The sequence below is a fragment of the Polistes dominula genome, unplaced genomic scaffold (genome assembly GCF_049000335.1).
Source record: "Polistes dominula isolate Pdom_NZ unplaced genomic scaffold, Pdom_raw_medaka contig_15, whole genome shotgun sequence".
Taxonomy (NCBI): Eukaryota; Metazoa; Arthropoda; class Insecta; order Hymenoptera; family Vespidae; genus Polistes; species Polistes dominula.
This window is the reverse complement of record NW_028300915.1, coordinates 815306-840364: the sequence shown is the minus strand read 5'-3', so window position 1 is coordinate 840364 and position 25059 is coordinate 815306. Positions and strand designations below refer to the sequence as shown.

The window sequence follows — 25059 nt, the reverse complement described above, 5'->3', positions numbered from 1 at the left end:
CGGTGTTTTATATATAAGTAGTAGTGAATGTATATAATAGAAAAGAAGTAGGAGTGGGGATAAATAGTGTTAGTGTAGATGTACGTGCTGCACACGTACAGTGTTACGGTACCGTACGGTACGTTCAGTGCGTGAGTCGTTTGTTTTCGATAATGCCGTGGTAATGACAGGGATATTTGTGCATTAAAAGACAATTTAACATCCAAATAGGTGAGTTGTATTCATTGAAAATAATTCTACAAATATTATTGTTTAGATTTAGAATTTAATAAGATATGGGTGTTGGCCATTTGACATAGGGAAAGAAGAGCAACGGTAGACAGCATCGCGACGATCGATTCTCGTTGCTTACAGCATCGCGGGTGTGCCCGTTTGTCTACACTGACTTGTACACTGTTTTTCTATCCTTTTTTATCCTTCTGACCCCAAATGGGAAAATACTTTCGTGACAATGACTAATATCATCACATCGATCGTAATTTTTTTATATATATACATATGATAATAAAACAAATATGAAATTCAAATTACGTTTGAAGTAATACAGTAATTTTTTGTTTAATGAGAATAGACACTTTCTCAATGATTTGTATACGATCGAATATCTCTTATATGATTTCGAAGGACGTCATGATCGGTGAGATCATCGTTGAAATTCTTTTACATTTTCCAATCGAATCGAATCAAATGAATGAATGAATGAATGCATTCCTTTTTATAGAATAACTTTGTTGAGATAATTGTGAATAATCCGTTTGGATGAAAAATTTCGTAATATATAATCTGTAAGAGGTATGTGTATGTGTATGTGTGTTGTATGTTCAGCAGAAGAGCGTGGATCGATTAAACTGTGTGTGCTCTATTTTGTTCCCTTTATACATGAAGAAGCCTAGTACAAAACACATTCTAGCTAAATAGTATGACACATGTTGAGAAAGAGAGATAGAGAGAGAGAGAGAGAGAGAGAGAGAGAGACCTTACTAATTACCTAGAGTACGCCCAGTCTTCTTCTTCTTCTTCTTCTTCTTCTACACAATCTAACTGATCAACTCTTATTTGTTGTTGTTGTTGTTTAAAGTACTGTTTTTTAAAAATTTGATTTTAATTTGAATTTTTCAATGTACTTTAATGTGATCTACTTTGACACAGTAAATGACTTTAATAGACAGAACAAACCCCTACACGCTTTTATTCCAATTGTATTCATACAAAGATACAAAGGATTTGCACGTATTCCCCTGATTCTTACAAAATCATATTTGAATCTATTTTGCATTAATTTTGCAAAAAAAAAAAAAGAAAAAAAGATCATTGGAATCGTTAGTTTGAATAATTTTGTAATTTCATTCTCATAGGATTACAAAATTGATATTACAATGTTTCTATTAAATAATTATTTCATTTGATTTCTATTAATTGTTTTCTAATAGAAACCATATTTGATTTATTTTATCTTCAGATAAAAGAAAATAAGATATAAGACGTGCAACCATGACGAGATTAGCTGTATTTATAGTCACATCATTTGTACTGCAATCATCAGCTATAAGTGAGTATCAAATGACGAATGTTTTGCACTTTTGTTATTATTAATTGATCAACATTCTATTTATCAAATATATTTTGATTTTTTTTTTTAATTTTATAGTTCGTATCCCGGATAAGATAGAAGGTGAAACAAAAAAAAAATACAAAAAAATACAAAATTGTAACAAACACTAAATGCTATATGTAAAAAATCTCATCATTCTTTGCTGTAATCATCAAAAATTGTTCAAACATTATCCAATCAAAATATCATCTTTTTTTCATCATTTACATTTTCTTTTGCTTCGTTACATATCCTTCTTGTATGCTAATATTGCATTTAGAAAGATTTCTTTTATGTAATATGTAAAACGTAACATTAAATTCATTTGAATCAAATTCATCAAATTAATATTTCACCATCCCCCATAGACTTGATTTATACCATAAATACAATACAGTTTTGATGCATAGCATAAAATTACACAAATGTAAGAATCCTCGAAACAGCACACAAACCCTTTTTTACATGCTATGTGTAATATGTGAAACATAACATTAAATTCATTCGAATCAAAATCATCAAATTAATATTTCACCATTTATCCGTTCATATTTACATAAATATAAATGTTTACTCCCCCCATAGACTTGATCTATATCATAAATTATTGTACATAACAAAGTACATTTTATGAATATAAATTTGATTGTATTTATTTATTTATTAATTTAATTATATTATTATACAATACAATTTTGATGCATAGCATAAAATTTACACAAATGTAAGAATCCTCAAAACAGCACACAAACAAACCCCTTTTTACAATATTTTTTTAATTATTTTTTTATATTCGATGTACATTGTTATATATATATTTTTTTGTTTAGAATATACGTATATATATATATGTTTATAATGTGTAAAATATTATTAACAATTATGATTTTGATTAATATAAATTGAATATTAATAAATTAACAGTTCAGTCACCACCACGGATATCCAAGCAGCCTCCTACAGATGAACAACTTTTTCAAGTAGCTCAAGCTAAAGTTAATAACAATGATAAACCCTTCTTGATCGAATGTGAAGCAGAAGGTGAACCTGCACCAAAGTGAGTCTGATATATCTTTTTTTTTTTTAAATTTATTTTTCTAATATACACTAAGTTTCAATTATAAAAAGAATACATCATTTAAATATATGAGAATTTCATTCATTCATAAAATGAGATCTTATTTTAACAATAAAAGTAGAGTTCCTGTGTTCTGGTAAGAAGCCAGAGTAACTGGTCTTAATTACTAGTATGACCTCATATCCTAAAGAGGGGGGTATAAAGTTACCACTACTGATAGATACTTGACTTCTACTAAAAGCTGACTCATATTTAGTTTAATCAATTTACGTTTGATTTTAAAAAGTAACCAAATTTGCTTTTTCAATTATTTCATTAATATTAATAATAATAATAATAATTTAGGTATCGATGGATTAAAAATGGAAAGAATTTCGAATGGCCAGCATATGACGATCGTATTTCTCAACAACCAGGAAGAGGAACTTTGGTCATAGCAAGACCTAGAGATGAAGATTTAGGACAATACCAGTGTTTTGCAGAAAATGAATGGGGAATAGCAACATCCAATTCTGTTTTTGTTCGTAAAGCAGAACTCAATGCATTTAAGGATCAAAATCCAATAAGTTTACACGCTTACGAAGGAGAACCATTTAAATTAACTTGCCAACCACCAGATGGATGGCCAAAACCAAACGTTTATTGGCTTATTCAAGATACAGCTGGTGCAATTAAATCGATTAACAATTCTCGTATGACGTTAGATCCTGAAGGAAATCTTTGGTTCAGCAATGTTACGAGAAACGACGCGTCTGATGATTTTTATTACGTTTGCGCGGCAACCTCTGTATTCCGAAATGAATATAAATTAGGCAGCAAAGTTTTATTAAATGTTATCTCATCTGGAGCATCATCTAATCAAAATAAACACGAGCCTGTTAAACAATACGTTAGTAGAAAAAATGAAGTTGCTCTACGCGGTAAAAAAATTGAATTATATTGTATATACGGTGGTACGCCATTGCCACAAACCGTTTGGAGTAAAAATGGTAGATTGATACAGTCTAATGATAGAATAATACAAGGGAATTATGGTAAATCGTTAATAATAAAGCATGTCAATTTTGAGGATGAAGGAACGTATAGTTGTGAAGCGTCTAACGGTGTTGGTGATGCTAATTCGTATTCTATAAATCTACAAGTAATGGCAGTTCCATATTTCACGGTAGAACCAGAGATCATAAATGCAGCAGAGGATGAAACTGTTGAATTTAGATGCGAGGCAAGTGGTGTGCCCGAGCCAGACATCAAATGGATTCATAATGGAAAACCAATATCAGAGGCACCACCTAACGAAAGAAGAAAAGTTACTACTAATTCGATTATTATAGAAAAATTGAAAAAGAAAGATACCGGAAATTATGGTTGTAATGCCACTAATTCTTTAGGATATGTTTACAAAGATGTATACGTTAATGTCTTAGCTCTTGAACCTGAAATCACTGAACTTCCATCTGACAAAGCAACGGTCGAAGGTAAAACAGTTAAAATGACATGTCACGTATTTGGAGCACCAAAGCCAATAATTAAATGGGCTAAGAATGGTCAAGAATTAACAGGTGGAAGATATAAAATTATGGATAATGGTGATTTAGAAATAGAAAATGTAATATTCATAGATGCAGGTAGTTATACTTGTCATGCTTCTAACAAGTTAGGAGCAGTAAATGCATCTGCAAATCTTGTTGTGAAAGAACGTACGAAGATTACGGATGAGCCTGAAGATTATGAAGTTGCAGCTGGTTCTACTGCAACATTTAGGTATATATTTATTAATATTCAATTGTATTTATGTGTGTTTTACATGCGTTCATTTGTATATCATATTATTATGTTCTATTTATTTATTTTACAGATGCAATGCAGTAACTGATTCTAGTTTAACTTTAACGATAGAATGGTTGAGTAATGGCGAACCAATTGATTTTGAAATGGAACCAAGATTTGTACGTAGTACAGATTATTCATTAATGATCACAAAGACAACAGAATTAGACTCTGGTACTTATACTTGCGTTGCTCGTACCGAATTAGATGAAACAAGAGCACAAGCAACGTTGACTGTTCAAGATGTACCTAATGCTCCTAAATTAATTGGTGTTAAATGTATGTCTGATAGCGCGATTATACAATGGACTCCTATGGGTGATAACAGAGCTCCAATTTTACGATATACTATTCAATATAATACAAGCTTTACTCCGGATACTTGGGAAACTTCGGCAGATTTTGTACCAGCTACAGAACAAAGTTACAGTGTACCAATGTCGCCTTGGGCCAATTACACATTCCGTGTACTTGCATGGAACAAAATAGGAAAATCTTTACCATCATCGCACAGCGACGTTTGTACAACCTTGATGGATGTTCCTTATCGTAATCCAGATAATGTTATGGGTAATGGAACAACCCCTGAAAATCTTGTCATATCTTGGACAACATTACCACAAATAGAACACAATGCACCCAAATTTATGTACAGAGTTTATTATAAAAGGGATAGACCTGAAGAACTATGGAATATAGTAGATGTTAATGATTGGAAACAGCATTCTCTTACGATAGATAATCAACCAACTTATCAACGATATAAAATTAAAGTTATTGCTATTAATGAGAAAGGAGAAAGTAAAGCTGAAGCTACAGAAGTGTATGGATATTCTGGTGAGGATGTACCATCACAAGCTCCTGGAAACTTTACTTTGGTTACAATCAAATCCAGTACATCTGCTATACTCTCATGGAACATGGTCCCTGAAGAATCAGTGAGAGGAGAATTGAAAGGATATAAAATTCAAACTTGGACGGAAAAAGAAGGTGAAAAAGGAATGCGTGATATTGATATTAGAGGTGGTCACATGACACGCGTTTTAGTTGACAAATTTATTCCCTATAGTAAAAACTTTGTCAGAGTTCTTGCTTATAATGGAAGGTAATTTCAATATTCAAACATATAATCTTTTAATTAAAGAATTAGCAAAATAAATAAATCATTTTTAATCTATGTTTCTTTTATATACAGATATGTAGGACCTCCATCTGAAACTTTAAGTTTTGATACACCAGAAGGTGTTCCAGGAACAGTACTTAGTTTTGAAGCTTTCCCAATGGGTTCTAGTGCACTCTTTCTCGTCTGGTCAAAACCTGCCGAACCAAATGGTATATTAACTGGCTACAGAATTTATTACAGGGTTGTAAATGGAACGAGATTAGAGTCATTATTAGAAAGGAAACCACATATAACAGATCCAGAAGCTACTAGTGCTAAATTAGCAGCATTGGCACCTGATACCAAATACAGAGTTCACATTCGAGCTACGACCAAAGTTGGCGAAGGAAACGAGTAAGTTTTTGTTGAACTCAAATACATGAATCTTTTCAATAGATAATAATAATAATAATAATAATAATAATAATTTTATTTTCCTTCATAGTTATTTCATAGAAAAAAGGACACGTACTTCTCAAAGACCAGACGTACCTCAATTTACATGGGAAACAATTCCCAAAGAAAATGGTTATTCCAATGTAAGAATTATGTGGCAACCAAATTTAAATGGCAATCCTGGTAGTCACTTCTTTGTTAAATATAATCTGAAAGGTGAAACAATTGCTACTGAAACGGATCCAGAATTTCAATCGAACACGATTGAAGTAAGTAATTTAATTATATATACAAATGATTTAATAAGCATAACATTTAATCATATTTTTTTTTTTTTTTTTTTTTATGTATATAGGTTCGTGGACTTCAAAGCGGTGAAGTCTATGTTATGTCTGTAGTTGCTGTTGATGGAGATTATGTAACTGAAAGTGTGCCTCAAGAAGTAGAAACCAGTAGCGAAGGTCCAATTATTCAACCCAAAGAAAATGTAGCAACAGCTGGATGGTTTATAGGTAATACTTTAAACAAACAACAAAATAATAAATAAATAAATAAACATATACATTCCTTATATTAAATATATTCGATGATTTGTGTCCAGGTATGATGCTAGCAATAGCATTCCTTCTACTAGTTTTAATTATCGTTTGCGTAATTAAACGAAACAGAGGTGGAAAGTATGCAGTACACGAACGTGAATTAGCCGCTGGTCGTGGAGATTATCCTGATGAAGGTGGTTTCCATGAATATTCTCAACCATTGGATACCAAATCTGCCGGTGGTCGTGCGTCGTTAGCTTCATCTTCTCATCAAGATGGAAAACATCCAGAATCTGACACCGATTCTATGGCAGAATACGGAGAAGGTTTGTTTTTAATAACTACAAATTATTCAATTCAATAGTTTTTCAAGTGAAAACTTCTTTAGAATGGATGTGATTTGAAACAATGTAACGAAACGGTTAGGCGGCTATGTAACGGAGCGGTGAGAGCCGATGAAACGGCCAAGATACTAAATAAGAAGAGAATACAATTATCTTACACTAGATATTTTGTATTCGTTTCATTCTATCGAAATTTTGTTTATTTTTTTGAAGATTTCACTTCTAACACGTGTGATCTGCACACATGATATTTCTTTTTAAGATTATTTATATATCAACATATAATTTCGTTGTAGAATATAAAACAAAAAAACAAAACAAACACAAACAAAGCATGCTACATACCAACAATATGTTCATTTCTTTTTGTTTTACTTTTGCTATAAGAATTATTTATACAGCCAAACAAATATTATAAGCTTCGTTATATTTGTCCAGCTTGTGTGGCACAATTTAAGCAAATTACTTTCAATTTTTATTAAAAAAAAAAAACATAGTTGTATTTATTTTCGTATATATAGCTCTCTCATATTATATTGTTTTATTTTTTTTATTTATTTTCATTACATTCCATTTTATTTGCTTTGTTGCTTAATTTAACGCAGAGGGTATGAACGAAGATGGATCTTTCATTGGTCAATATGGTCGACATCGTAAACCAGAACCTAATTCACAAGCATTTGCAACGTTAGTGTAAGGTAAGGTAAAGTCACTAAAAATATTTTTGCATTATTATTATTATGCTTCTTCTTTTAGCAATTGTTATTAATTTTCACGTTAATTAACACATTTATATTCATTCATGTTTATTATTATTTCAAACATTACAATTACAATAAATGTGTATTATTTTTTTGTGTACAATATTATGTTTATGTTTATAATTTATAGGACCATTCACAGAAGATGGATCATTCATTGGACAATATGGTCCTAAAGGTAGACCAGAGGAAACACCGTCCATTCCAACTGGAACTATGGCTACGTACGTGTAACCTCTCTTCTAAATATCATCTCATGAAAAGAATGAAAACAAAACAAAACAAAAAGAAAAAAAAAAACAAGATAAATGATCTTTTTCTCTCATCATGATAGTCATGGTAAGGAAGTAAACTAAACTAAAAACAAACAAACAAACAAAACAAAACAAACAAAAATAACAAAAAAATCTCCTTAACATGCTGCAGCAATTTCGCTATGCACTTTGCGCTGGGCGCAATGTCCAACACTATACTGCCAATTTAGAATTTTGCTTTTGGGTTTTATAGTTAACTTTAGAGAACGAACAAACAAAACAAAACAAAACAAAATATAATTCAATGAAAATTTTCGTGCACGTGTTAAGAATATTTGTTGATAAAATTTATACGTCACGTGTACGTACACACACACATATATATATATGGCCTTATATATATATCAAAGTTATATTTTCCTTACTTTTCTTTTTATTTATTTTAATTGATAAGGAGACCCATTGAAATGAAAATTCTAATAAAAATTCATTTTCTTTTTAACTCTTAACCCTTTGAGTACATTTGACGATGAGTGAGACCACGTCATCTGTTTACTTGGGTATTTTGTTTTATTTATAATATTTATTAATATTTAGTAATTAACACGTTCACGCCGGCGTGTACCACCGGTGGCCCGCACTAGACTGTCCCATCGGGCGGCGTGTACCACCGGTGGCTCGCGTTAAGACTGTTCCATCGGGCGGCGCGTACCACCGATGGTCCACCTTGGTCCAAGTTTGAACAAGCAAAAATCACGCGCCGCCAGATGAAGCGTATCTTAGATTCGAGTGCCGCCCCACACAGCGTAGACACTGAAAATCGGCGCCCGGCGTCAACGTGTTAAAATGTTATTGCAAAAAAATATATAAATATATTTCAAATAAAATGTGTATTACTTTTACATATTAATTCATATAATATTATTAACAATAACAAATTAAATTCGTTTATGTATACATAAAAAAAAAATTTGCAAATAATTCAGTACTCGAAGGGAGGGGGTTAATGATATTTTTTAAAAAAGAGAAAAACAATACGACGAAATTGTACGACATATAATAGTTGGGAAATGTTTACTTTCAAAAGAACAATTTAATGATACGTTGATAAAAAAAAAAGAAAAGAAAAGAAAAGAAAAGAAAATTACCAAAATATGTATACATTCGCACACATACGATGATATATTATATAATGCAAGTTGTAAATTTTATTTAATTCATCTATCTTTATCTTTATCTTTCTATCTTTCTCTTCCTCTCTCTCTCTCTCTCTCTCTCTCTCTCTCTCTCTCTCTCTCTCTCTCTCAACTGGTCAGTTGTAAAACCCAAAGACAATAGATGTTTTCAATAGCGTGCAAAAGCTATTTATGAAAAATAGAACTATAGAAATGAATTCAATAATCTGTGGTGATATTTGACAAGGCTAGATTGAAAAGCAGACACTTTAAGCTTTTTACAGGGTATCTAAAATGTGTTTGCATTATTCAAATTACGATTGTATATGTATATATATATATATATAAATATGAATGAAACAACTATAAAAACAACAACAACAACAACAAGAAAAATATCATTCAGGATTGTGCATACATATATATATATATATATAGATCGTCGAAAAAAATTTTGCCTCAAAGTTTTATGTGTTCAAAAAAAAAAAAAAAAAATAATAATAATCTTTATAATGTATTACACATAAAATGGAAGAAAAAGAAGAAGAAAAAAAAAGCATCTCTAACAATGTGATAAAATGAAAACTAGCCTGTAGTATTTTGAAAAAATACTTATCTAACAACAACAACAACAACAATAACAACACCACTGTCGTGTCTAATTAATGATGAAAATCAATTTTTAATTTGTTTTTTCTCAATGTTATTATATTATTACAATTATTATTATTAATAACCTTTGCTTACTTATCACCCTTCCTGGAGTAATAACACGCTTACCACACCCGGGTCTAAAGGACCCGGTTAAGAAAAATTGTTATAAAAAATTAACTATTGCATAGATTTACTTCAACATTTTTTTTTTTTTTTGAAGACTTCTTTAATATTTACTTAAAAAGATTATATTGGTTTTATAGTCTTAAATTAAATTGAAATATGTTGAAAAAATGAAACAAAGTTGAGTACGTACAATTGATGAGAAAAATGACTCAAGTTGACTAAAGTTGCAAAAAAAAAGAAAAAAAAAGGTCTGGGTGATCCTTTTGATCTAAATGTGGTAAGCAAAGGTTAATTATAAAAGATTAGATGAAAATAATAAACAAGATAGAAGAAAACAGTGTCCACAATCTGGCCTCGACTGAATGTTACTTCTTAAGAAAGAGTAGATCTTTTTCATTAGAAAGATCTTTTTAGATAAACAATCAATTTTTTTACTCTGCAAGACAAACAGAGGGCCAAATTTATTGAAATTATTATTAATAATATTCTCTATGATTATTCAAGTGCACTTGCACATTGATTAACCGATACTACGAGAGCAAAATGAAAATATATGATAAAAAAGAAAAGAAAGAAAAAAACAGTAAAAAGTAAAAAATAATACAAAACTGTATCAAACATATTTAATATAATATTAACAAAACATGTACACACACATAAGAACATACACAATATACACATTACACACAAACAAATGCACTATAGTAGTTAGATATCACAAGGCCTCTAATCGTTGCTTTTTGTATGTGAAACATGCTCTAGTTAAGATAAGACTTTCTCCTTTTTGTTTTTTGTTTCTTTTTTTGTCTTTTTATGTCGACGAAACTTATTTTCTTTATTTTAACTATAATTAATTAATTAATTATTATTATTATTATTATAATCCACAAGAGACATAATATAAGATTTATTATTATTTAAATTAATATATATATATATATATATATATATATATATATATATATATATATATATATATATATATATATGAGGTATTGAGAATATATTAAAGAGAGACAATTATATTATTATACAAGAAGATGACATAAAAGATCTGACAAGAATATTTAAAAATAAACTAAACAAGGGACAACTATTTTAAGTAAACATTATTACATTATTACGTTTGATTATAATTATTATAGTTATACTGAATATTTTATAAAGAAAATTAGTAGAATGGACTTGTTATATTTTGTGTGTTTTTTTTTTTTTGAGAGTACATGTACAATTAATTAATTAATTAATTAATTTAGGTTATTGAATTAGTACATTTCAAATGATAATAATATTACGTACAGGTTGTCTGCAAATAATGTGTCACGAGCAAATATGTTTGTGTTAGGTGGGATACAAAGGCAGATAGATTGAAAATAAAAGGAAAATAATAATTAAAAAAAAAAAAAAAAAAAACAAAACGGTACAAAAATGTAAAAAAATAATTATAGAAAATGCGAGATGATAATTCATAAAAAAAAAAAATACACAAAAAAAAAGAAAAATATATATAATATACTACTTTCCAAAAAAAAAAAGAAAAAAAGATATATATTTCAGCTTTATCAACAAAAAAAAATACAAAAGATACAAAAAAAAAAAATGGTACAATTTAGCCTCCTCTGAACATAAATAAAAAAAAACTTTGAAGATTTATCAGCATATTTTAATAAAGCAAAATGAAAATAATCTTCTTTGATGGTGCTGGTGCTGCTGCTGCTACACTTTCAAAATGGTTTATATCAGAAAATATTTGTTAGGACCTTTTTTTGCCGATTATCCTGTACAAATGACTTTGACGTCGAAAAAAAAAACAAAATGAAATGAAACAATGATTGCATACGTGGGTGTATATTAAACTGTGAGAAAAATCCTATCGTGTATATAACAACAACAACAACAAAATAATCATACAAAATGATACTGTATCACATATTATAATAATATTATTTAAATGCCCAGTTAATTTGAAATATTATCATCAATAGAAATATATTTATATATTTATATATATATATATATATATTACATAAGATACTGATTTCTGATATATTAGGTCGAATCATAAATAATTTCCGATGCATTTATGTAGAATCACTCATTACCTACTATAAGTCACCGAAACAAACGAATTTTTGATATCACTGTATAAATGAAAATTCAGTTAATCTTCTGTCAACTTTTTTATGTAGTCATGTGACTATGTAGAATCTATTTTTCGTATTTACCTATTATAAGTTACCAAAACAAACAAATTTTTGATATCACTGTAAAAATGAGAATTTAGTTAGAGTCTTTTGTCAAATTTTGTATACAGTCAATGTTACATTTTAGTATATTACATACTTAGAGCGGTAAAGTAAGAAATGTATCAGAGTACATGTAATTGTTGACCTCGGACAACAAAGTGGCAACTTTGTTTTGCACAACGGGAGAAAAGTTGACACACTTTTCGTCTCGGACTGAAGAAAAGTGCATATTCAACATGTAATGCTTTAAAAATTGAAACAAAACAATAACACTAAAGTGACAATTGAAACAATATACAGCTTATACAGTGCAGGATTGATAACTGATAGAGAACAGTCAGAAATTGATTTGTAAAATTTCGTTCTGAAGATACAATCTTAAAAGATGAACCGATTGAAGGACCGTATTTCCAACTTTTGATGAACCTTTTAAAGGTAATATTGAAACAAAATCCAATAAAGTCACGTCCAACTGATACAAAGAGTAGACAAAAATTTCATGAAATGTGTCCTGCACTTATTAAGTGATAGAAGAAACATCATTGTTTGTCTCATAAAAAAAAAACGGAAATTATTTATGACTCGACCTAATATTACCTTCCATTGTGCTAATCAAAGAAATAAAACGTCGTATTTTTTTTAATACGATCGACGTCAAAGTCATACGATTAATAATAGTTATAAATACATTTGTTCATGATTTAATATATAAATATATATATATACATATACATACATACATACATACATATAATTTTATATCAGATTCCCCGTAAATATTTTTCAAAGGAATCTCACACACACTCTCTCTCTCTCTCTCTATCTATCTTTCTAAATAGAATTAGAAAAAAAAAAACAAGAAAACTTTGAATCTCCACGAATGTATATTAAAAAGTATTTCAATTATATTTATGTAAACTTCCAGTATATATATATATATATACACACACACACGACAGTATGTAAAACGACTTATCCTATTCTTTTTTTTATTTTATACTTTTTATTCACTTTTTTTATTCCTTTTTTGTTTTGTTTTGAACGTCTCCCCCGTCGTCCATTTTTTTTTTTTTTTTGTAAGAATTAACATGTATTTTGAAGTTTTATATTAACAGTGTTAGAATTGTGTCTGTAGTAACACATCAATGCTCGTATAAGAAGACAATTAATTTAACAGATCGAGAACGGAGTCAGATTTTTTACGTTAAACACGAACAGCGAGAAGTTAACGATTTATACAGGTGGTGTTTTTTTTTTTTTTATGTTTTATTTGTATCTCATTTTATATTTGTTTATTTGTAATGTTTATATTATTAATAATAATAGTAATAATAATAATAATAATAATATTTGTTATACAAAGTTGAAAACGTTATATTATAGAAATTAACAGATAATTATTATTATTCCTTCGCTTTGTTTTATGCAATTGAATATATATATATATGCATACATATATATAAATGTATATATATATGTGTGTATATATATGATATATGATATATATATATATATATATAAAATGTACGACTTATTATTGAATAGTATTCTCATCTCGTAAAAAAAGAAAAAACAAAAGATTGGATAACGCATGTTTAATTATTCGTAAAAAGAAGAAGAAAAAAAACTCTTTGAACAAATGTAAAACGCCGACTGATGATGAAACAAATTTGAAAGTTCGATGAAATATTTAGTTCATTTAACATGCGCTTTTTATCCGTCATCCGCATATTGTCACTGTATATTAAATTATTATAATTAAGATAAAATAATAATAATAATAATAATAATAATAATAACGATAACACACAATAATGTTTTCCTGATAATAATAAAAAAAAAAACAAGGAGAACAAATTGTGCACATACCAGAGAGAGAGGAGTATAAAATATTTGTCACACATACAACAATAATATTATTAACAACAAAATATTAATAATAATAATAAATCATCCGTCGTACTCTCTCTCCTCTCTCTCTCTCTCTCTCTCTCTCTCATTCTCATTTTAATTATTTTCTTTATAAAGTAGAACAATTTTATATAAAAGAAATTAACAACTATTTGTATTGTATCATCTGTCTTTCTCTCTCTCTCTCTCTCTCTCTCTCCTTTGTAGTATTTTTCTTTGTAAAGAGCAACGATTATTATTCAACAACAAAATAATAATAATTATTATTATTATTATGTTATTATATAACGCTAAGAGAGAAGAAGAAGAAGAAGAAGATGAAGAAGAAGAAAATTATTAATTAAAAACATTCGTTATGTAATTCGTAGACTTAATAATAATAATAATAATAATAATAATAATAATAATAATACATTTGTAATATTTAAGTTATTCGTTTTCCCGCGATTTTGAAATAATGCGCATTCCAAACGTACGTTCGTACAATATCTCTCCCATGTCAATGAAAAGAACAAAATAAATAAAGAAAACAAAAAAAAAAGAGAAATAAATCAAATCTACAAACAAAATTATTATCATCATTATCATCATCATCATCATCATCATCACCATCATTATCTCGTCAAATTATTTTTTATACATGTCAAGTTAATTCTTACTAACAATTTTCGATACATACGCGTATTGACGCCAACGCAACAAAATTCCGCAAATGAGCCAACCTACACCTTAAATTGTTGCGACAAATCATAGAATAACAAAACTTTAATTCAAATTAATAAAACACAATTTCAAAATTCCAAATATTTTATTTATAAAAATGTAATCGACGTCAACTTCTCGCATCAGCAGTAAATGAATCTCGAGGCTGAACACAATGAAATTCTGCTTAACTCAAGCCAGTTGTCTTTTCTAAGTTCCACTTGTTAAACACACTGTCTTAAATTATATTTGCGAGACTTACGTTTACCAAAATAAAGTTTCACGTCATGGAAATTGGTACATTTTCGTTTGTTAGGTCAAATATTTCCCTCCTGAAATAATAAAATTGCATCTTCTTCTGTTTTTGACTAATTCCAAATACGAATTTTCGTAGCACTAAAAAATGACGCAACCCTGACGCAACTCTGACGAAACCCTGAAGAAACCCTGACGCAACTCTGACGAAACCATGACGAAAACCTAACGCAACCCTGACGGTTGTTGTGTACAACCAACAAGGTTATTGTATGCGAACAACAAGATTGTTCTTTATTGGCGCATTAGCGGAATTTTTGCTGAGGTGTCATGGCGTTAATACGTAAGTACCCAATTATCTTGATCTTTTATCAAATTTAATATAAAATATCCTATATGTTCATATCAAATGTAAACTTATATATATATATTAAAAAAAAAACAATAATTCTAATATACACCCCCATTATTTTCTTATCTTACAAGTTAAAACATATGCAAATGTCAAAGAATTAGAAAGAAAATCTAATGACCAAACAATTAATCAAATTAATATACAGACACAAACACACACGTTTTCAAATCCCACTAAAGAATTAACTAAACAAAAAAATAAGAAGAAAGAAAAAAAGAGGGGATCATTTAAAGGCTCGTTTGTAATCAGTTTCGAATAGGAGGCGTGTAGGGGGTGGGTGATGTTAGAAAGTAGGAGGGTGCACAACAGTAGTCGTAGAAAGAAAAAAAAAACGAATAAATCTTAGTTCTGTCCTCAGATCGTATCTACGACCCCCTGCAGCCTTTTTCACGGCTCTACCTCCTCGTTATATTCTCTTCGCCTTTTTGAGAAGAGGGGTAGAAGTAGAAGTAGAAGTAGTAGAAGAAGAAGAAGAAGGACAAAAAGAAACAGATAAAAAAGAAAACAAGAAGAAGAAGAAGAAATTGGAAAAGAGGGGGAGTTGTGTGTTGCATGCAACAGTGGTGGTGGTGGTAAGAGGGATACCAACAGAAGCTTGAGACAGTCGTGCGGACAGAAGTCGAGCGAGATGTGACCGATAATGTAATTATGCGGGACAGGTTTTTTGTGCCGGTACTCTAACTTGATCTCCAGAGAACAGCCGTTCTCTCTCCCCCATCCCATCATGCCCACCCCCTCTTCCCACTCTCTCCGCCTCACCATCAGCACAACCATATTTCTCTTCTCTTCTCTTCTCATATATACATATATATGTTCTTTATCTTCTTCTTTCTTTCAACCACCACCACCACCACCACCATCACACAACCATCACAACTACCACCACTACCACTTTGGAGTGTTTTCTGCGCATAGAAATCGACGAAGATAAAAAGGGAGCGTTTATCGAAAGAGAGAAACAGGATTAAAATGAGAGTATATATCCTTGGCTCTTTACGAGAATGGATACAAAAAGAAGAACAAAAACAAAAAAGAAATACATTGTTTAAACCACGATCCATTGCTCGTTCGTCATCATCTCACGTAGAAGAAGTTAATTCTATCGGTTATAATATACTTTTTAACTCGTCATAATAATAATCATAATAATCGTAATATTTCTTTTGACGTTTATGGGAAAGGCGGAGAATTTATATTACATACATTTATATATTAAACTTAATGTATATTATTATACAGTACTTATCTGTCTATTTTTATGAATGTAGATTTATTAAAAATGAAAAGTGTGATGGTTTCAATTGAAAGAACTGTGATACAAGATTTGTACGTTTGTTGGTCTCCCAAGAGAGAGAGAGGGGGGGGGGAGTCCTTTTGAAAATCATTCCCAATTTAATTGGCCCCATGAGCAAGTAACAAAATATTGTTGATCTATTGAATAAATCTGACAATCCCTGGGGCTTTTGACATGATCCATCAGAAGGATCTTCTTCTTTCCCTATCCCTTTTCATCTTCTTCTTCACCTTTATTCTCTTCTTTTCTCAGCAAAAGATGACGATGTGTACAAATGTTACTATAATACGTTGTTAATATCGACATTATATATATCTTTTTCGTTCTTTTTTCTTCTTCTTCTTCTTCTTCTTCTTATTACGATGTTTACAGATCGTAAATAAACGTAAAATTTCAATTTGAGTAAATAATTTTTCACGGCTCCTAATTTTAACGAGCATCTCGAAGAAATACAAAGGACATAAAAAAAAAAAAAACACCTTCTCGTTTCTTGAAAGGGGCATAAGGCAGCAGCAGCAGCAGCAGCAGCAGCAAGCAGCGATGATGATTCTTTCAAAATTGTTCCTCCTTTCATCAAAATTTCACTCCACGCCTACCCAATTCGCTACAAATCCTGAAAAAGAAAAGAAAATAAAAGAAAAAAAGTGTAAAGGGGATGATGATGAAGAATAAGAATAAGAAGAAGAAGAAGTTTAAACGGCAAGAAATGCAGAAGGGTCGACAATGGACCATTTGTTAAGATGACCAACCATTCGAATGTCAAAATACAATGGCCACTATTATTGGCTATTCATTGAACATGCTTCTTTCGATCGTTTGCTCTCATAGAGACAGAGTGTGAGAGAAAAAGAGAGAAAGAGAGAGAGAGAGAGAGAGAGGTGAAAGAAGAGATTCGATACAATCTTAACTGTTTTCTACGGATACTGACTGACTGAGACGTGGAGATTTACTTCTAACAAGGAATGATGTCTATTTTATCTTCAAAACCTTCTGACCTGTCTATCCAAAATTCAAATAAATCGAAATATATTCGATAATAAATCTTTTCCTCGCTTATAACACGATGCATATCATCTCTCTGCCTGATGTTCCTGATATTCTACAACATAGTTTTCCTTGTGTTTTTTTTCTTTTTACTTCAATTTTTCTTATTTACAAAATATATTTCATTTGTATTACTTGTAAGTACCATAACGATGAGATTTACGATCAAGTTTTTCAATGAAAAAAAAAGAAAGAACGTTCATATTTTTGTTGATTGTATTTCTGTAATAATAATTTGGAAATATATAATAAAATATATTATTTGTTATATCGAAAGACAAGAGAGAGAGAGAGAGAGAGAGAGAGAGAGGTGGGTTTTATCTCGAAGCACCTGTAGTAGAATCCATCGGAGACGAGGACTTGGCAACAAAGCAATTCGTGACTTCTTCTCTTTTCTTTGCACACGATTCTCAACTTCTTCTTCACGCACGCACCTATACCGGTATATTGGAATCAAGAACATTGTAGTCGCGATCGAAGGCATCCATCTGTAAGATTACCTTCGAATTAACTTTAAAGGATCTATCATCTCACTGAAGACGAAGTAGGTTGTTCTCATGTTCTTTTTTTTGGGTAGACTAGAAGAGAGAGAGAGAGAGAGAGAGAGAGAGAGATGAGGGTTTCATAAAGATAGATTGAGATTGTTCGATAACAAGGATAATACACAACGATTATTTCGCTAGATCATTGCCAATACCTGTTGTCGTTGTCGTCGTCGTCGTCGTCGTCATGGTTGTTGACCATGCATTATGATTAATGAATAACTTTTAATTTTGATTACAATGACGAATATTGTATTCATTGAATTCTATTACTATGAAAATTAAAATGACAAATATTAGAAAAATGATGAAATATCATTTTATCATCCTTCGTTTGTATTTGAACAAAAGTGTTTCTCGTAGTATCTTTCTCTTCTTCTTCTTCTTCTTCTTCTTCATCATCATCATCTTCATCCTTCATTCTTCATCTTCTTGTATTTTCCATCAAGGCGCGAAAAATGTTCGCGGTTTTGCGAGACCACGCAACACCGACGGAGTGTAAAATCGGTGCATGTCTCCTACTACGTGGAAGAGCATCTCGTCTAACAAGCCAGCCTTTATAACGGCTCGTGAAACGACCGTGGAAACGTTCAGTTAGTTGTACCGGACAAGGAAGAGGACGTGAACAAGAAGAAGAAGAAGAAGAAGAAGAAGAAGAGAAATCTCTCTTTGAAGAGACAGACAGGACAAAGTGCACCGTTGAAAATAATTTCTCTTCTGAGGTTGTGTGTATGTGTGTGTGTGTGTCTGTTACGTTCTTCTCGCACGAGTAATAGATTTATTACTTTTAATGGAGAAAGATATACGTAAATACACTCGTCATATATTTAATGCAATTAAATTTTATGATAATTATAGGATCCATTCATTAAATTTAAATTGCTTGAAGATAATCATTTGGAGATTTAAGTAATGCAAGAAAAATCCTTTAGTGAATCTGAAAAAAAGAACATATTTTCAATTTATTTATATTATATTGCAGATGTGTATATATATATATATATATATAAAAGGAAAAAAAGAGAATAGAAAATAAAAGCGGAAGAGCGAGAAAGACTACTACTAAAGGAAGGTTCGGACGAAACAACGTTAAAAACTGGTTTCCTCTTACCGATTTCTTTTCATTTTATTTGTTATTTCAAATTCTGAATTTCCATGTATTCTCAAGTGATCTTTCGGAAACGAAAGGATTAACCATCGTCGAATAATGCTCGTAAAATATAATACATCATAAAAGGTACATCTGCTATATTCCTTCTAGGTCTTATTGCATATGTGTAAGTTGTGGTATCCAATCAAAATTATCTCGTCTTCTTGATGGCTAATCATTTAAGACTTCAACATAACACAATTTAACTATATTTATATTTCTTAAATGTTAAATCAATATAACTATCGTCATCGTTATTTTAAATATTTGTAAAAGAATTAAATAGATGAAAGATTAACAATGAACAACTATTAAAGAGAAAAAGACGTGAGAATTTTCGGCAAGCTCACTTATATTAAATATAATTTCGGCGTTAATTTGCCACGCCATCATTCTCTCTACACATACACACACACACACACCATCACCATGTGCAAATGCACATAACAACGTACGTACACATGCGTATATTACATATACACAAGGAAGGATTCGTACGTCGACCCTTTAAGTTCGTGTCTGCCTCGTCTTCTTCTTTCGTCGTCGTCGTCTACAGACGACCTCTAATTGTAAGATGCAAATTGGACTTGTCTCTTTAGAACATATCTCATCTCTAAGTGTAAACTAAGAGGAGACTAAGAGAGAAACGATTCTTCCTAAGTTTATATTTGCAAAAGAAAAAGATCAGTGTGCGTGCTCCCTAATTCTGCATGCGTTGCGTATGTGAAGAAGAAGAAGAAGAAGAAGAAGAAGAAGAAGAAGAAGAAGAGGAAGGCTACATGAGAGACCAAGAGTTAAGAGATAGAAAAAGAAAACTAAAAAGAGAAAGAGAAAGAGAGAGTAGTTCGTAAAGAGATAGGGATCTCTTACGGGTCCAATGGTGAGAAGGGAAGAGAAGAGGAGAAGATGGAATCGCCGCTCCACCATAACCACCACCATCACCATCACCACCACCACCACCACCACCACTACTACTACCACTTCACCACCGCAGCCGCAGCTGCCAGGTCTTTTTTCCATTGACTCGGTCAGTCAGTCAGTCAGTCGGCGACTGCGATGCGATTCGACACGTTCAATTTTGAAATATCGCGAAATGTCCACTCGCATAAGTTTGTATCCGTGCATAGATCCGTATCATCGATAATACTGTGCCTATCGATCGATCAAGATACATCGTGAAAGATCGTGATAGATCGTCAAACATCGGACCTACTTTGTTATTTGTTTTTTTTTTCTTGTTTTGTTATTATTATTATTATTATTATTATTATTATTATTATTATTATTATTTAATCAAGATTTTTTTATCGAGAGAGATAAACGGGGGAATATAATCTCAACGAAAAAATCTAAAAGAAAAAAAAAAAAAACAATTTAAATAAAAGTAAGAAAAGTAAGAGAAAGAAAGAGAGAGAGAGAGAGAGAGTTTGTTCGAAAGATAAAAGAAAGAGAGAGAGTATTTGAGAAAAGAAGATCGTTATCATCTAACAAGATAATCTTATTGAAGTGGCGGCCGGTTCCACACCCGTGAAAAGCCCATTTCACGCGGCGAATCGAGGCGCGCGGGCGCGCGCGCGCCTGTGACGACGGGGGCGGCAACGACGGACCACGACCACGACCACGACCACGACCACGACTACTACCACTACTACTACTACTACACAATCACAACGGATCAACATAATCGTTATCATCGTTATACGATCGCAACAGAGAGAACAACGTCTCGACAAGAAAGGAGAAAGCACGCTCGCGCGCGTACCTACGTACGTGTGTGTGTGTGTGTATGCGTACGTGCGTGCGTGAGTCGCGTGCGGGCGGGCTCAAAAGGGGGAACGGCAGGACAAGGGTGAAGAAGGTGAAGAATTTAGGAAAGGCGCGTTGAACACCTGATCAAACGAAAGAGCCCTTAGGAGGAACACTTCATAAATGATTATGCGGTGGGCGACAGCAGCCCTTAGTTTGGCGGTGATCGCTTCATTTATCGACACTACCATTGCTAGAAATCATAAAAATCGTCGTACCAATAATGGTCAAAAACAAACTGGTGATATATCGCTTTGGATTGATCAACAGCAAATCAAAATGTTCAGTGGTGAGCAGCTACAACTTATATTTTTATTATCTAAAAAGATTAAATTGGATTTTTTTTTATTTTAAAATACGAGTTATAGATTATTGTATTAAAAGACAATTAGTTTGTTTCTTTATTTTTTTTTTTAATCGTATTTTTCTTGGATTATTGTTTGTTGGATCAAAATTACACAACTACTTCGAAAATAATGTTTTGTTAAGTTTATGAATGTGTTCTAAAAAAAAACTAAGATTTCTTACGCGTTAATCATTTTTACGTACGAAAGTAATTTATGATGATAATATATTATGCTGAATGGGCATTGAAATCACGCAAATATGTTTGCATATGTTTTACTACGCAATGCTAAGTAGATAAGAAATTAAAGTCAGTGATTTCAATGCCTCTTATACAGAACGGTTTACGGTATTATTACATCGATCCTTTTTTTTTTTGAATCTACGATTTGTTTTTTTGTTTTCTTTACAATCATGTGTTGCCAACGTTATAATATAAATATTATATTTTGATTAGGTATTGAAATGGAGATCTATGTGATCTCGGAGGGAATTGTTTTATCATACCTTTTGGATCCAGAACTTGAAAATAAATTGCCAATTATTCCTAGCGAAGTATCATACGTAAATTTTACATGGAAATCTGGCGTGAAAAAATATTATTATAACTTTTATCGATTGAAATCTTTCGACGAATCGATTCTCAAGACACCATCGATTACGATTAAAACTCAAGGACGAGTACCTAAAAGAGCAAAAGGTATAAACATCATAATATTTATTGTAAGTATGATATATATTTAAATAATGATTTTTTTTCTACGTTATTACAGAATTTAGCGTTTTATTACCTTGTACTGGAAATAATTCTGGAATAGCACAATTTGGAATTGGTTTAATGATCGAAACGCGGAAAGGTAAACCTTTGGATGGAACACCACTTCATCTTAGCTTAAGAAAAGAATGCAATTTGCGTGGTAAGTTAATTAAATACATTTGAATTTTCTATTTCATTTATATATATATAAAAATAAAAAAAATTAATTAATCATTTTTTTTTCTCGTATCCGTTCTCTACAAATTTATGAATTTTTTTCTTTCAATTTTAGAACCAAATCCTGGACCTTGTCCGGATGGTTATTTGGGCCCGCCGCATTGTAAAAAAGCACTTTGTTATCCAAATTGTATGAACGGCGGAAACTGTACTGCACCCGGCGTATGTTCGTGTCCTCCAGGATTTCAAGGACCTTATTGCGAAGGAGGTATGCAAATTTTTACTAACTTTAATCTAAGAATTATTAAAAAAAACAAAGTTTATTTTAAACGAACGTCAAGTAATATTTAAATAACAAATACTTAGGTCTACTATCACATCATTCGAATAGATTAATATAATTTATGCTACTTTAGAAATGGAAATGGCAGTTTTACAGCCTATTTTAATAATATTCGTAAGAGCTTGATAAAAAGGAGCTTGTTCAGCTCCATGTTCTAATCCATTATCGTGGTGCTCTTGTTCCTCATCACGAATAGTTTTAATTGTTTCTAATAATTCTTTGTCTATCCCATCATTAGCTTCCATTAAATTACGTAATTGATCGTTATAATGTTCTATTACGACAGTTTCAACAGCCACGGTACACGCCATAGCTGCTTTTTCTCCCATCAATGCTGTCCCAGCACCAAGAACAAATCCAGCAATATTCCAAATAGGTGTAAATACCGTAGGTCGCGCACGATGTTTACGCATTAATTCTTCAAACTTAGCACGATGCTTTTTCTCCTGATCCCACATATGCTGAATCAATGGACCCTTTACAGTATTACCTATTTTAAGTATAATGATTGAAATAATATACGTTGAGATAGATAGATAGTATAGTTTGTCAAAAGTCTTCCTATATACCCAAAACAGCCATTTGCCCTGCATAAATTCTATCGGCTCCCAATTCTCCAGCATGATCTACTCTTAGAATAGAATCTAAACGTTTTCCTGCCTCAGTGGTCGAAGTTGCAGCAGCCGTACTATGTAATCTTATTCCAAATTGACGAAGACGCAGCATTGTCTTTATCGATATCAACAATATTCTGAAAACAATTAACATCGAATAATATCCTATGCTTAATTGTAATATAATAAGACATAAATAGGGTTTAATAATAATAAAAAAAAAGAGATGAATATTTATCATTTATATTTCTTTCAGGTATTTGTTCGGAAAAATGTTTGAACGGTGGAAAATGCGTACAAAAAGATACTTGCGAGTGTACAAAAGGTTACTTTGGTTTACGTTGTGAGTTCTGTAAGTAATTTTTTTCTTCAATTTTATACAACTAATTATATTCGTATACCATTTACAATGATTATTAAAATTGAATAATTATTTGTATTTAGCGAAATGCGTTATTCCTTGTTTGAATGGAGGTAAATGTAGAGGAACCAATGTATGTCGATGTCCTAGTGGATTTACAGGCAATCATTGTGAAATAGGTAGACGTTCACCACAACGATCAACTTGCACAAAAGCTTGCAGAAATGGAACTTGTCAACCTGATAACACTTGTCATTGCGATCCTGGATGGTTTGGAAAATTATGTAATAAAAATAAGCCATGGGCTTAAAGATATTTTTGTCGACAGTGGTATTATTTTCATAACTAATTGGATTGACTAAACTATTGACGTTTATTTCAAAATATTGAGAGAAAGTAAAATATAAAGTTTCATATTTTGTTACATAAATATATATGAAACAAATTTGAAAATAAAGAAAAGATGATAAAATGTGCAAAGAGATGATTCATAATCCAATTGGTTAATACCACAAAATATCAATGCGTTTAGTTTGTAATTCATCCCAACTGAGATGTGATATGTAAAATTGCCTGACAGCAATTTAAGCTATTAATTATTATTTTTAATAATATACTTTTATATTGTTATATTTGTAGCTATGACTGTAAAAAGGAATAAAACGAGTTTTATCGACCTTTTAAATGTGCACACTCTTTAAAGATTTTTGGTTTTTTTTTTTTCTAGAAATATCACTCAATACAAAAAATCACTCTATCACTAAACAAAACCAAATAATATGCACTATTTCAATAGAAACTTTAAAACAAAACAAAAACGTTAACAAATTATCGAATATTTCAATAAAAGCAAGCTTTAAACAATGAAGTATTTGTTGATGTACACACTTTATAAATATGACATGTCGATTAGAATAACCTTAAACTTTCAGATACTACGCTAATAGAAATTCCACAAACTTGCATTTACGAACACCTTTATGAATAAAGAAATAGAAACGAATATGACAGATATAAGAATAATATTTAAAATAAATGAAATAATACCGTAGAACGTGTAAATATTAGACGCACAAAAACACATTTGTAGGTTATACACGACGCAATTGAACAGCGGAAGAAAGAGAGATGACATCGTTTCAGGAAATAGAGAAGAGACGTAGTCACGTGTTTCAGGCACCAATGAGAAT

General features: G+C 31.0%; 3 protein-coding genes and 1 long non-coding RNA gene across 16 annotated transcripts; 2 read left to right on the top strand and 2 right to left on the bottom strand.

Annotated features, from left to right (window-relative positions):
• The first annotated feature begins 72 nt into the window (after positions 1 to 72).
• Nrg (Neuroglian) lies at positions 73 to 21319 on the top strand. Of its 5 annotated transcripts, none has more exons than XM_015332866.2 (12): positions 73 to 210; positions 1460 to 1549; positions 1649 to 1672; positions 2516 to 2648; positions 3015 to 4430; positions 4525 to 5601; positions 5692 to 6012; positions 6104 to 6323; positions 6410 to 6566; positions 6656 to 6919; positions 7829 to 7922; positions 20974 to 21319. In XM_015332866.2, exons 2-12 carry the CDS (start codon positions 1492 to 1494, stop codon positions 21317 to 21319), a joined length of 4110 nt encoding a protein of 1369 aa, XP_015188352.1. In that variant the 5' UTR covers positions 73 to 210; positions 1460 to 1491. The 5 variants fall into 5 exon arrangements, with proteins under 5 accessions (XP_015188352.1, XP_015188358.1, XP_015188353.1 ...); XM_015332872.2 differs by lacking the exon at positions 20974 to 21319 and adding an exon at positions 7543 to 7635 and having other exon boundaries at positions 7829 to 11723; XM_015332867.2 differs by lacking the exon at positions 1649 to 1672.
• On the bottom strand, positions 9605 to 22547 carry LOC107072723 (uncharacterized). 9 transcript variants are annotated; one of them, XR_016175831.1, is made up of 6 exons: positions 22409 to 22547; positions 22125 to 22302; positions 19428 to 19651; positions 18106 to 19253; positions 17910 to 17996; positions 17366 to 17829 (listed from the first exon to the last, which is right to left on the bottom strand). It is a non-coding gene; the product is annotated as an uncharacterized LOC107072723 (long non-coding RNA). The 9 variants fall into 9 exon arrangements; XR_016175833.1 differs by having other exon boundaries at positions 17920 to 17996; XR_016175828.1 differs by adding an exon at positions 9605 to 17343 and having other exon boundaries at positions 17659 to 19253.
• Positions 21396 to 24554, top strand: shf (WNT inhibitory factor 1). Its single transcript, XM_015332880.2, has 6 exons — positions 21396 to 21561; positions 22075 to 22317; positions 22391 to 22534; positions 22667 to 22819; positions 23765 to 23860; positions 23953 to 24554. Exons 1-6 carry the CDS (start codon positions 21396 to 21398, stop codon positions 24177 to 24179), a joined length of 1029 nt encoding a protein of 342 aa, XP_015188366.1. The 3' UTR covers positions 24180 to 24554.
• Coq7 (ubiquinone biosynthesis protein COQ7, mitochondrial) lies at positions 22858 to 25058 on the bottom strand. Its single transcript, XM_015332881.2, has 3 exons — positions 24917 to 25058; positions 23464 to 23645; positions 22858 to 23384 (listed from the first exon to the last, which is right to left on the bottom strand). The coding sequence occupies exons 2-3, from the start codon at positions 23618 to 23620 to the stop codon at positions 22954 to 22956; spliced, it is 588 nt and encodes a 195-aa protein (XP_015188367.1). The 5' UTR covers positions 23621 to 23645; positions 24917 to 25058; the 3' UTR covers positions 22858 to 22953.
• Position 25059: the final 1 nt, after the last annotated feature.

Bases quoted from the DNA above. Each gene is read 5' to 3' on its own strand.
- Nrg (XM_015332866.2), top strand. From the start codon at position 1,492: ATGACGAGATTAGCTGTATTTATAGTCACATCATTTGTACTGCAATCA. The intron at 1,673-2,515 runs GTGAAACAAAAA...ATAAATTAACAG, and splicing joins TATCCCGGATAAGATAGAAG to TTCAGTCACCACCACGGATA. The intron at 6,324-6,409 runs GTAAGTAATTTA...TTATGTATATAG, and splicing joins TTCAATCGAACACGATTGAA to GTTCGTGGACTTCAAAGCGG.
- shf (XM_015332880.2), top strand. From the start codon at position 21,396: ATGATTATGCGGTGGGCGACAGCAGCCCTTAGTTTGGCGGTGATCGCT. The intron at 21,562-22,074 runs GTGAGCAGCTAC...TATTTTGATTAG, and splicing joins GCAAATCAAAATGTTCAGTG to GTATTGAAATGGAGATCTAT. The intron at 22,318-22,390 runs GTATAAACATCA...ACGTTATTACAG, and splicing joins AGTACCTAAAAGAGCAAAAG to AATTTAGCGTTTTATTACCT.
- Coq7 (XM_015332881.2), bottom strand. From the start codon at position 23,620: ATGCTGCGTCTTCGTCAATTTGGAATAAGATTACATAGTACGGCTGCT. The intron at 23,385-23,463 runs GTATATAGGAAG...TACTTAAAATAG, and splicing joins AGGGCAAATGGCTGTTTTGG to GTAATACTGTAAAGGGTCCA.